The following is a 13,690-nucleotide window of genomic DNA, read 5'->3' on the forward strand; positions in this document are numbered from 1 at the left end:
GGTCAACACAGTAACCCTGTTTTGTCTGCAGCTCTCCACTCTTGGAACAGCATTTTTCTTTAGGAAAATGTGCTTTGGTATAGGATTTGTTCTCCTCTTTGGCTTGCAGTAGACATCCTGGTCAAACTGGTCACTGCAGACCCAATTGCACCTGCTTGTATAAAACTATTCAGCACGTGCCCAGAGCAGCCACTGCAAGCCCGCGAGTGTCTGCTTTGCGAGCGCTGGAGGGCATTCACTTTCTCGCAGGTAAACCCTGCTCTCGAGGAGAGAACAGCGTTTTTCTGTTTTTATTAACGATGTAGTGCAAGATTAGCCTGGTCCTACCAGACTCTGGTCCATTTCATTTGTACAGAGAGTCTGGCCTCTCTCCATTGACAAGTGTTAACTTCCTTGAAGGCGGGTACTCTGTTGAAGTTTAAAACTATTGGATCTGCCCAGAGCCACTCTGGATCACGACCAATCGCTAACGTTTGGTCGTGACGTATATGTCACGCGCATGTGCAACAAGAGGGGAGACCGACAACTATCGGCTTATATTTAGCATTAGCATCACTAGCGTTCACCTTAGCCAACTCCTTCACCACTAACGGAGCGAGCTGGAAAATCTAACTTTTCCCGAACCCCGTGGGGGAGGAGGGCCACAACATCATGGCCACCAACAAAACTCAGCAAAGATTGTTCTTGGTCGGGCTTTAACTTCTGGATATTCGGCAGCGTTGCCACAACGGACAGAATGGCTTCGCTCGCATCTTTCTAGCGTACATCCTCAACGTCATCATTCTCACCCACTCCCTCTGTTCGCTGATTGGACCGCCAAATATTTGGCCGGAGAAAACCCAAGAATATACCACATACTGAAGGGAAATGAAAACTGAGTACGTAGGAGGACGGAGCCAGGCTAGCACAAGATAGCACCGTAAATAAAGGAATGTACAAGTGTCTCTCATCAGTTCTATTGTTGGGATATGTACGATGCTTGTGAAATGTTCGTAAAATCCTTGCCGATATATGTACCCACATAGCCTAAAATTCTAAAAACTCTAAAATTAGAGCTAACGTTAGCCTTAGCTAATGTGGCTGTTGTTAGCCAGATTGATCCAGAAACAGAAATAATGTTTCGTGACGTGGTGTAGGATGTAAAGTTAATGTGTGATCGCGTTCTACTAATAAGTTAGACATGCCAAAAATAATAAAAGTGTGTGGTTATTTGGCTCTAAATTTCTGTTATGGATTAATCAGCCTGGCTGGCCAGGCTAAAGGATAGCCATGTTAGCTAAGGCTAGCTCTAACGTTAGAGATAAGGGATTTACGGACATTTGAAAAGCATCGCACATATCTCAACAACAGAACGGAAGAGACACACTTATACATTCCTTTATTTATGGTGCTGTCTTGCGCTACATCGTTAATAAAGACAGAATAACACTCTTTCAGCCGGGCTTGAGATCGTCTTGAAAGTGACCAATAGGAGGGCCAGTGCTTGCTTGGTTTCTGCACCCAAAGTATCAAAAGTCAGTTTCATTCGAGCGAGCAGAAATCAATTTTACCTGACACTGGTGGGCGTGTGGTGTCTGCTCTGTGCGTGTGTGCTGTTCTCACTCAATACTGGACCAATTTCAAAGATTTTGTGTTCACATTAGTTACTTAGTTCATGGGAAAATAGAGTCCATGGTTGAAAAAAAAAACTAAATTACCCTTTAATGTGAAATGTTTGTCATAACGCAGCTATGGGTCTCTTGATTTAACAGTAAATCAGCTGTGTTCAGTGTATCAGCACTGAGATGACCAAAAAAAAAGAAAAGCGGCCTAATACTTTTAAGTCTAGAATTCAAAATCCATGTCCATCCAACTGTGAGAAAATGTATCCGATCCGTCTGTGGGCTGAAGGAAACTGATCAGAGATACATGATACTAGAGACATCGCTCAATCAGTAGCCTCATCTCAATAAGGTTCACATGTATTGTGTTTCTCAAAACGGACGTAGCTGTTTAATTGTGATGAGGAAAACAAAGAGCTGATACAGAAACAGGATTGCATACAGTGAGACGTTCCTTTATGACAGCCCTCTTTTTAATGTAGCTTTTTTTTATCTCTTTCTTAGATCAGGGAAGACAGAAATAAAATAAATAAGATAAATGAATAAGTAAACACCCTGTGTAGGAAACAGACCACCAATCCCCTGATCTGAAATAATCAGTCACATGTGTGTGAGCGCACATGCGTGATATGTGTGTTAAATGTAAAAAAAGTCCTCATTCAGCTGAAGCTAAAGTGAGGCCTAAAAAAGGCCTTTAAAAAAGATTAAAATTTGCTCAACATCATAACACGACACTTATTATAAGGGCATGCCAAAATTGGTTCCATTTTCGGTGGTCTCTAGAGGCCAATGTGGGACTTTTTGAATCCACAGAGGAATTTAACTTAGTAATCCGATTCATTTATGATCCCTCAGGCAGATAGAGAGAGAGAGAAAGTAAAGAATGAATGATCATTGTTGGAGTTAATCATTGCCATGTATCTGCTGTACTGGAGTCAAATGTGCCGTTTAAAAAGATTGTTTTGCAAATAGTGGGAACCCTCCTGAAGACAGCACAGCCACATCTAAAAACTAACATCAGACCCAGGCAGGATTGTTCTATCATTCATTTCAGTCTCTGCCTCCTCAGGTCAACCCTGCCCCCTGCTGCCTCTGCCTGGCAACAGCAGGTACAAGCTCAGCTCAGTGGATGTTCCCGACATGGTGTCCTACCCTGCGCCCCAATCATCCTCCTCATATTCTAGCCATGCCCCCAGCTCTGTTGCCATGGTGAGTGGCCTCCATTCGTCCAAGATGAACTGCACCCGCATCTTCAACCTCTTCTGCCTCTATGGCAACATTGAGAAGGTGGGTGTCTTTGACAGCTTTTGCAGTTTCATGTTTATTGTAGAAACAAAGGAGAGTTATAACTGTGGTTCCACAGCAGTCACTGCTGTTTGGATCAGTAGGGTGCAGGAATTGCTCACAAATGACTCCCACCCTTCTGATAATCATTTCCTTACATTATCATCAAAAGACTCTATACACTTACACTCTGCCATTACACTGAGAGGACTACTCAAGGCTGTCAAATCCACAGTAGAGCTTTATGTAACTTTTTGAGACATCCTCAGCCCACTATGCTGTACTGCACCATAGAACATAAAACCAGATCAACTTTGGAATGTATGTCTACAGGGAACGAGGACTGAGGATTTTATCCACTCACTTACGTCTAGGGCTGGGTTATAAATAAAATAAATAAGCATTGCTCTAATTAAAATCAATCTTTGTTCTGATAATGATCTTTTAATACCTTTTCACCATGGATGTGGTGAATGGACCCCCTTTTTGGGGGATTTCCATCCTTCTTCTTAATGTGAACATTAACCTGGGTGCATTTTAAAAAATATTTAAAGCTATAGTGCGTAGTTTGTGTCGCCCCCATGAGGAATTCTAAGTAATGACAACAACACTGTCGGCGTGTCCACATGATACAAGCCTTCTGTGATCGCGCACGCCCCCCTCCCCCCCTCCTCCACGCAGTTGCTAGTAGCCAAGGAGGACACGGAGGATTAAAAAAACATGATGGACTCTTCAGAAGAGGTCATTATCTTCACTCGAGTTTCTGCGCGGGAAAGTCGCAGGACGCCACAATCTTCTGAACATAGTCACACTGAGAAATCCAGAGAGAGTTGTGTGGAGCTGATAGTCTTAATTAGCTTTGTAGCAACTCATTTGACAATGGCTTGAATGGAACAGATGTTCATTCATATCAAAAGGTTACGCACTAAAGCTTGCTTTTTGCTTGTACAATTTACTTCATTAGTTCTCTGAGAATCTTTTTATATCCAAGCTAAATTGGTATTTTAACTGAAATGACCCTAACCTAATTGATATCGAATCGAATTGAAAATGTAATCGAATCGGGACCTTGTGAATTGGAATGAAATCGATTCTGGAAATGACTGGCGATACCGAGCCCTACTCACATTGGAAGCACACAAGGAAGTACAAAGGCCAAATCTGTTTCACTGTCCATATGGGCACCTAACTGTTGTTTTAAGCCAGACTTGAACAATTGTGTGATCCCGTGTGCTTGTAGGTAAAGTTTATGAAGAGTGTTCCTGGCACAGCGCTGGTTGAGATGGGAGATGAGTATGCTGTGGACAGAGCCATCACACACCTGAACAGCATCAAGGTGTTTGGCAAGAGACTCAATGTCTGGTGAGAAGTAGATCAATACACACACATACATACATTATTAAATTTTTTTTTCTTCTAAAGTTGCATATCTGTCACCATGTATATGATACATCCAAACGTTTCATATCTATCTAAATTAGTGTTAGTAATAGAGATGAAGTTACCGATTATCTGGCAGACTGAAAAGGCCAGTTCACAGAAACCACAAATGAACTAACGCACCACCACAAGTCTAATACAGGCATAGAGGACCTGTGGTTTTATAGGTTTATTAATCTCTTCGTTAGTTTTTCAATTTCAAAACATTTGCCTTTAAAATGTAAAAAACAAATAGTAAATGCAAACAGTCCAAAAGCCAAAGATTTGTAATGGACTATGTTATACAACAGAGACACCATGATACTGTAATAACAAGTATTACTTAACATGTTAACACTTAGGTTCAGTGTATGTAGATCCAAACGAGCCAGTGTACTTGCTAGGCTAAAGGCTAACCACAGCAGACCTGCTCTCCCAACTGTTTTCACAGCAAATAAACTGGAATACACAGATCCATTCTTTCCTTTTCTTTATGATGGATGACAGTACAGTCTCTAATAGTTTAGCCTTGAATTAGCTGCAGCCCTGAGCCTTTGGCCAGGGTTACATGCACATGCATCTCCCTGTGATTGGCCAAAGTCTCCCGTCACGGGCTAGGTTTTCTGACGCCTGAAATCAGACCCAAGAGGAGATGCAGAAGTTTAGTTTTCTCTCAGACCACATAAATTACAATATGCTAAAACATCATTATGGAATTGTTGCCCAACAATGTCAAAAGCAAAGTGCCTGACTCAGCTTTAATGAACAAATCATTTTAACATGAGAAAAAAAAAAAAACTAATATCAGAGAATGCACAGTAAGGCTAATGAACTGTATTCATTACTAATTATATCATGTATAAGGTGGTTGAAACATTGAGAGGGAGTTTGCAGCCTTTTGTTGGAATATTGCTTTAGTAAATGAGGCTCCCCCTGGTCATGGTCCCTGGTCATGGTCTCTGGTCATGGTCCATGGTCATGGTCCCTGGTCATGGTCCATGGTCATGGTCCATGGTCATGGTCCCTGGTCATGGTCCCTGGTCATGGCCTCTGGTCATGGTCCCTGGTCATGGTCCCTGGTCATGGCCTCTGGTCATGGTCCCTGGTCATGGTCCCTGGTCATGGTCATGGTCCATGGTCATGGTCCCTGGTCATGGTCTCTGGTCATGGTCCCTGGTCATGGCCTCTGGTCATGGCCTCTGGTCATGGTCCCTGGTCATGGTCTCTGGTCATGGTCCCTGGTCATGGTCTCTGGTCATGGTCCCTGGTCATGGTCTCTGGTCATGGTCCCTGGTCATGGCCTCTGGTCATGGGCTCTGGTCATGGTCCCTGGTCATGGTCCCTGGTCATGGGCTCTGGTCGGCGCTTATTGAATAATGTTCTGGTGTGACTGCATACAAACCTGATGTTTTTATAGTATTTTAGCTCTATGATGTAAACCTTTGACTTGCATGGATTGGGTCAGGTAACACAGATGTTGTGTTGTGTTGTGTGCAGTGTTTCCAAGCAGCATGCAGTGATCCCCAGTCAGGTCTTTGAGTTAGAGGACGGCAGCAGCAGCTATAAGGACTTTGCCATGACTAGGAACAACCGCTTCAGCAGCGCCGGACAGGCTTCCAAAAACATCATCCAGCCTCCATCAGCAGTGCTACACTACTACAACGTTCCTCCATGCATATCACAGGACCAATTATTGAGGGTATGCTACTTCTGTCTGATAAATGTTTTACTTTAAGATACAGTCAAAGTATTTCCTTCCAAGATGCCTGTCTCTGTCAGTCTTTGGTACTAAACTTGAACAGTGCTCAGGCTTTACGATGTGAGGTTGTCAACTGCACTGAGTGTTTATTTGCCAATCTAGGGCTTGATTTCTGACATCTCTTACAGGCTAATTTAGGATTTTTTTTAACCTGAACCCTACTTTCCCATGCAATTCAGTTAGTATCAAATCATAACAAGAGCTATCTCAAGACACTTTACAGATAGAGTAGGTCTAGACCACACTCTATAATTTACAAAGACCCAACAATTTCCCACGAGCAAGCATTTGGTGCAACAGTGGCAAGGAAAAACTTCCTTTTAGGCAGAAACCTGGAGTGGTGAGGAAAAACGTCCTTTTGGCAGAAACTTCGGGCAGACCCAGGCTCTTTGTGGGCAGCATCTGTCGCTGCCGGTTTGGACACAGACACTGAAACAGATATACTGATATAGAGAAATTTGATTCATAATAATTATAGCAGTTGGAATGAGGAACAGTGACAGTTATAGTAACAATAAAGATAGTGGAACCGTGACTAGAAATAATAGTTGTAGCAGTTCAAGGCATAGCAGGGCGATTAAGGGCGTAGTAGGGCGTAGTAGAGAGTTGCAGGGCATAGTAGGGCATAGCGGGGCGTTGCGGAGCGTAGTAGGGCACAGCAGGGTGTCATGATTTAGGTGCCACCCCAATCCAAGGAAAACTGCGAGGCAAGAAAACATAAGGACTCCGGGGAAGCAGAAAGGAGGAGGAATGTTGTGTCTGTATATACACCCTCCCCAATGCAGAGAAGCTAATACAGGAGAAATAAGATCTCTTTTCTTAGTTCTTGTCAGTACACGCGCTGCTGCATTCTGGATCAGCTGGAGAGTCTTAAGGGACTTGTTTGAGCAGCCTTGGTGTCTAAGTGACTAATGTGAACAACAATCTTTGAAACTGGTCCAGTATTGAGCGAGAACGCTGTAACGGGTAGCTATGAAGCTGGCTGCAGTGTAATCAAATAGGGCAAATGTGCATTGTCAATTTCCGTCCACTAAAAGTTCTGTTTTGCCGCTGACAAGCTCAGATTGTTATTCTAAATGTCTGACAGCATTATGGAAATGATCCCTAAAGAGATATACGTACCTGTTTGTTAAAGAGTAAGATCCTTTAAGTAAGATTTTATTTAACGAGAGAAACCCCAAAAAGCCCCAAAATCGCCATCGCCAAACTCACCAGACTGCATGATGCAGAGAGGTTAAGTGACTGAGGTTAAGTCTTGTCTAACGGAGCTTTACTCATATATGAGCCGTGTGTGTGTTTTGGCAGCTGTGTACGGAGCATGACGTGCCCGGCTTCGTCAAATTCAAGATGTTTGATGCCAAACGTAAGTAGAACTTCAATGTGAGATTTTTTTACTAGGTTCTTGTCAAAGTTTATAAAGTTCATGTTCTTCTTTTGTGACAATCTTGTTTTACTCCTCTCTTATAATCTCATATTGTGTCTCTCTCAGCCTCCTCTAAGACCATCTCTGGCTTGTTGGAGTTTGACAGCAAAACGGACGCTGTGGAGGTTCTTACTGTTCTCAACCATTACCAGATCAGGATACCCAGTAAGTCTGTCACACCTTCATATACTCAATGTCCACTCTGTCAACATCGCCTACAGCTTGGTTTACACCTGTATATCCAATCAACACTCTGTTACTCCCTGTCCATAATGCTGGTTGACACGTCTTATTTCCTAGTATTTTTGGACCTGGGCACAAGCAATTTTTTGTTTACAGATTTAATATTTCATGGTAAAATACATACTGTAAAATAATCCAACTAAATAAATACATACAGTGGCCGGGTTAGCTCAGTTGGTAGAGCAGGCACACATACTGTATATAGAGGTTTACTCCTCGACGCAGCGGCCGCAGGTTTGACTCCGACCTGCGGCCCTTTGCTGCATCTCATTCCCCCCCCCCTCTCCTTTCATGTCTTTATCTGTCCTGTGGAAATAAAGGCCTTAAAATGCCCAAAAAAATCATCTTATAAAATAAATACATGCAAAGGAAGAAGGAAGCCAAAAACATCTCACATTGAATCAAGTGTCATTAACCACAGATTGTATTACCGCTAACCAGTGTCACACTTAGATAGCTATCAATATCAGTCTGTGGGGTTGTGATGATGTAAGTAGTATATAATCACATAACTACAGTAGTTGTAGAGGCAAAGTCTCATACTGTATTTAACCTTTATTCTGACTACTACCACAGTCTGATCTGATCACATTCATACCTGGAAGCTGCCCAGTACTACCACAGTCTGATCTGACCACATTCATACCTGGAAGCTGCCCAGTACTACCACAGTCTGATCTGACCACATTCATACCTGGAAGCTGCCCAGTACTACCACAGTCTGATCTGATCACATTCATACCTGGAAGCTGCCCAGTACTACCACAGTCTGATCTGACCACATTCATACCTGGAAGCTGCCCAGTACAACCACAGTCTGATCTGATCACATTCATACCTGGAAGCTGCCCAGTACTACCACAGTCTGATCTGCTGCCACTGAGCAGCTCCACTGGAGCCATTGAGGTTAAGGGCCTTGCTCAAGGGCTCAGTGGCGGTGATGAGGGAGGGACAAGCGCTGCGCTTTCACTTTCCCCACCCAGATTTTATCTGGGGATTGAACCGACGACCTCCCGGTCACAAGCTCTCTTCTCTGACCTTTAGGCCACCACTGTCCTGTATAGCAAACATTCATTTATTTATTTGATAAAGACAGAGCATGTCAATAAACATCTGCATAAAATACAAGATATAACCATGCCGGAGTAAGCAAGAATGCTAATTTACATCCGTAGTCCCGAGGCAGGTAGTCTGGATCAACAGAAGTACGTTTTTCCAGGATAATTGCCTGACACACGTGGCTCGAGCGCCAGATGTCCCTCCCCTCCGCTCTCTGTGTGTTGCTGTTCTCAAACTCTGTTCCCTTCACGAAACATCAACAACCTTCGAGCTAGCAAGCTACATGCTGGAAATGGAACGTTTGAAGAAAATTTGGATCAAACAGTAAAGGCAGGCCTGCTTGTTCTTTCGGGGGAGGATTGGAAAGATTTACAAAGAATATGTTTTCTACCCGGAAATTGCTGTAATATAAGCAATTGTGATTGTGATTGGGTCTATACTTGACTATGATCATCATTAAATAAAGTAGGATGTGTCTGTATCCTGAAGGTTAAAATAATATCTCACAGTTTCACCTGCTGTCACTGATCACTGATTGATTTTTATGTATTCATTTATTCTTGCTTTAGCTGTATTCATTTCCTTTACTGCACCTTCTACACGCTAATATTATTATTAGTATTCCAAACTAATGCTGTGTGTGTGTGTGTGTGTGTGTGTGTGTGTGTGTGTGTGTGTGTGTGTGTGTGTGTGTGTGTGTGTGGTTTCAGATGGGTCCAACCCATACACCCTGAAACTGTGTTTCTCCACCTCGTCTCATCTATAAAAAGTTTCAGAGCACAAGGAGAGGCTGCTGAGGCAGATGATGGCTGACCTCTGACCTGAGAGAGGGACCATGAGAGACAGACACGCAGACAAATGGACGAGAGCTATATGAAAAAAGAAGAGAGAGAGAGAGAGATGTGGCCTTCAAAGGAGAGAGATGGAAAGAAAAGTGTAGACACTTTCACTATCTCCAAACGCACACCATCATCCTTCCATCCAATCACAACTCAACAAGCTGACAGACTAGTGACTGTCTAAAATACTCAAATAAGGCTTTCCTATTGTCATGTGGGCCGACTGGAGGACACTGCTCATGTGTTTGTCCCAGAAGTCATCACTGCATGGTGAACTTGTCTTTGAGTGTAGACCTAGACTGACAGACTGACAGACAGACAGACAGACAGACAGACAGACAAGGACAGGACAAGGATCCACTCTGTGGAATCTACTGTACAAACTTAAGTCCACTTCAGTGGCAGTGAAACATAATTTGTGCACATGGTGACTTAAATAATATTTGAACGTTTACACAATGGTGGAATACAGTGTGTTGTTTTGAATTGTCGTTGAACATATACAGTAAATGTGGGAGATATTTTAACAAAAGTTGTCATATAGGGTTCTTTAGTGCCCTGGCAGCAGCAAGGCATAAGGACAGAGGTGTCACTCCACTGTTTTGGCCCGGCCACCTTGGCCCAGAGTGAGATATCTCAACTCTCTCTCTCTCAACTCCTGACCAGTTGTTAAGTTTGAGGTGGATATTCACGGTCTCCGGAGGAAGAACGGTTTGGGTGACCCCTCTGACCTCACTTTTCCCCTCCCACCAGCATGAGGTCAGATTTCTTGACATGGTATATGGAAAACTCATGGCAGGATTTCCATGAACTTTTCCACGATTATACATGTTTCCAAAAGGATGAATTTTAATGTTTTTATAATGCTACTGTTATTTCTATTAGCCCTACCTTCATCTGTCCCACCATCACCAAATGTTTTAACCGAAACGTAAGAAATATCAAACTCTAATGGGCAGATTGGCATGGCATTTACTGAGCACAGGATCACTTCTTTACATTTAGGACATCGTCTTCCCCTCTATCGCCACCTCTGACCAAAATATCAACTTTGCATACAAAATATCTGTGACATTGCCATGAAGGTTGCCCAATCCCATTCATGTTCCCAAAGAGATGAACCTTTTCAAATCAATGCTTCTATTCTTTCTCTAGCACCACCCTCAGAACAAATGTTACATTTTTAACCACATGTTGGGTGAGGCTCTAAGAATAGCAAAGTGATTATTGTGCTTTTTGTTCTGTCTTACAGCCTTTATTGGCAGCGAGCAGGGTTTCAGACTATAAGGCTTTTATTTTGACGACAGGCGCTATATGTTACTGGCAGCACCAAAGAGAGCCTTGTGAAGTCAGTAATTGAACAGAGAAGGTAGAGCTAACTAGAAATAATGAGCAGTGAAGGGAGTCCATGCACTATGAACATTGATCACAGCTTGACATAATGATTTCAGAAAAGTAAAGTTTCATCAGCCTCCAGACAAAATGAATCACATTAATCTCAGTATTTCATTATTACATCTTCATTTATTGTATAAAATAATGGAATGCTGTAGAACAAAATAAACTGTCAAATATTGTAATGTATCTAGAATACTTTTCTGACTTTACTCTGACCTGCTGTGACATATTTACAATTCACTTAAAGAATGTCACTTTAATATTTGGAAAAAAATGTAATAGGCTCAAACTTGTGATAGCTCTGTGACACTCAGTATTGTATGTATACAATGTTATCTTTTATGAGATTAATCTGGCTCCCAGGCTAAGCTATTTGTGTTGTACATGCTAGATGTTGGCTTTTCATTAAATATATGACACATGTATGTTGATGGGCCTCCATCTGCTACTTCCTGTCATTTCGTCTTGTCTCTGGTCCTTTTGTTCGCTAAACCCACCAGACTCCATGTAAATAAACAGTCATTTTAGCATCGTAAAATACACTTCATTCAAAGTCGACTGAAACAAAAGAAAACTATGAAAAGACGTTTTGGGTCGTCTTTCCACTTTTCCAACCATCACAACTCTAGTTTTGGTTGAAATAAACACATAGTTTACTGATTTACATGTGAAAATATATTGGCTCTATACACGCTAAAAGTATTGTTTTTTTAAATGGAGTCTGGTGGGTTTAGTGCTAGCGACTTCAGAGCTGTTTCTGGTTAAACAGAAAGCTCTCAAAGAGGTTTTAAAGGTCTATCTCTGAGTTTCTGCTCTTTAGTAATTTGGGCCATCATTCCTGTCAGGAAACATGCTAACAGTTTACTCATCAGCCTACTTGCTGTGATTTGAGTCCATGGTGCAACCTAACATGATACAGCTTTTATCTAAGTCCAGTATAACTTTTTAAAAGAGGGGTAAATGCACCTGAAATATCTATTACACATATGCACTGATTATTGTGTACAACTAGAGCAGTTTGTCAAATTAGAAACAGGAAGGAGCTCTCCAGTTTGGGTAGTAGAAATGGGCTGATATTACCTTCAAATTAAGTATGTATCAATTCTTTCTTTGATGTACCTAAAAATCAGTATCACCTCTGTGCAAAAAAAAAAAATGCTTGTTTAAAAAATAAATATACCTTTTTGCAGTGCACATGGAAAACTACTGGAATTACATGTCAAATTAAATGACATCGCTTTGTCATATTAAACAGCATATTCATTTTTCTTGCTATATCTTAATTTTATAATGTAATGTTCATACAAGATTTTGTTTGTGTATTTTTGATTCTGTATTTTGCACACACTTTGTGAATAAATAGGCTACCATAAATCAGAGTTGATGATTGGACACAGTTGTTTGGTGAAGCACAGTAATGTCTCTGTTCCATCCTGTATGTCATGTAGGACATGCAGATTTTTATTGCGGGATCCACCATTTGTTCATCAAGGCATGCTTTTTGTACATAATATGTAAATAAGAAAAATGTGTGAAAAGGTTTTGACGGATGAATCCCACTTAGTCTGCAGTGAAATGATTGCTCATTTAGATGCTGTTTGTAGGACGATCTCTTACAGCACTTGAATCTTACTGTCTTTTATTAAGGTTTTATTTATTTCTGTTTACATATATTACATCTTTAAAGGGGTTTGATAAATAAGGGCTGTTGTTACTCTGAAGCTGATGTGAGTTTTTCATCACAGGACTTGACGGTATGTGACAGATCCGCCGGTTTCTCACGACTTTAAGGCTGTAAAGGTTTAATGTTGTTAATAGTCTGTAATCACTGACAAATAGAACTATAGTGTTCCATTCATTTAAGTATCAAGAGTATCTGTGGTTGTAACCTATATGTACATGTTCAAATGGAATAAATTCAGTTTAGAGCTGTAAAGTCAACTATGCACAGCTGAACTCAGCTGTCTCCCACTTGTCTTCATTTACAGCCAAACATGGTGTCTTTGTTTTTTTGTGTGAACCACATTTTTCAGCACTCACCAACAGAAAGAATTACTTTTATGTCAAAGTGACACTTTAAAGGAACACGGCGACTTATTGGGACTTTAACTTATTCCCCGTATCCCCCAGAGTTAGATAAGTCCATACATACCCTTCTCATCTCCGTGCGTGTCGTAACTCTGTCTGACGCCCCCACCGCTAGCCTAGCTTAGCACAGATCCTGGAGGTAACCGGCTCCATCTAGCCTACTGCTCCCAATAAGTGACAAAATAACGCCAACATTTTCCTATTTACATGTTGTGATTTGTATAGTCACAGTGTGTACAAATAACAAGGTCACGTGACACACAGCCATCTTCTAACCGTATACATACTGGGAACTATATTCTCAGAAGGCTAAGCACTGCTACTTGGACGGAGTAATTAGCGCAACACCTGAAAAGCAGCGTTGTTACTCTCTGCTCCTCACCACGGACTTCTCAGGTGCTGCGAGCAAATCACTCCGCCCAAGTAGCAGAAGTAGCAGTGCTTCGCCTTTCTGAGAATATAGTTCCCAGTATGTATACGGTTAGAAGATGGCTGTGTGTCATGTGACCTTGTTATTTGTACACGCTGTGACTATACAAATCACAACATGTAAACAGGAACATGTTGGCGTTATTTT

At 41.7% G+C, this 13,690-nt stretch overlaps 1 protein-coding gene across 1 annotated transcript in view; it reads left to right on the top strand.

The window, feature by feature from the left end:
• LOC116053604 (heterogeneous nuclear ribonucleoprotein L-like) overlaps positions 1-10,160 on the top strand; it is a 62,872-nt gene extending 52,712 nt beyond the window's left edge. The window contains exons 9-14 of the mRNA XM_031304689.2: positions 2,671-2,888; positions 4,126-4,247; positions 5,802-6,003; positions 7,369-7,426; positions 7,553-7,651; positions 9,499-10,160. Coding sequence (XP_031160549.1) covers positions 2,671-2,888; positions 4,126-4,247; positions 5,802-6,003; positions 7,369-7,426; positions 7,553-7,651; positions 9,499-9,554 — 755 coding nt within the window. The 3' untranslated portion in view covers positions 9,555-10,160. The remainder of the gene's footprint in view (positions 1-2,670; positions 2,889-4,125; positions 4,248-5,801; positions 6,004-7,368; positions 7,427-7,552; positions 7,652-9,498) is intronic.
• The last annotated feature ends 3,530 nt before the right edge of the window (positions 10,161-13,690 follow it).

Source organism: Sander lucioperca, chromosome 15 (genome assembly GCF_008315115.2).
Source record: "Sander lucioperca isolate FBNREF2018 chromosome 15, SLUC_FBN_1.2, whole genome shotgun sequence".
In the NCBI taxonomy this organism is placed as follows: domain Eukaryota; kingdom Metazoa; phylum Chordata; class Actinopteri; order Perciformes; family Percidae; genus Sander; species Sander lucioperca.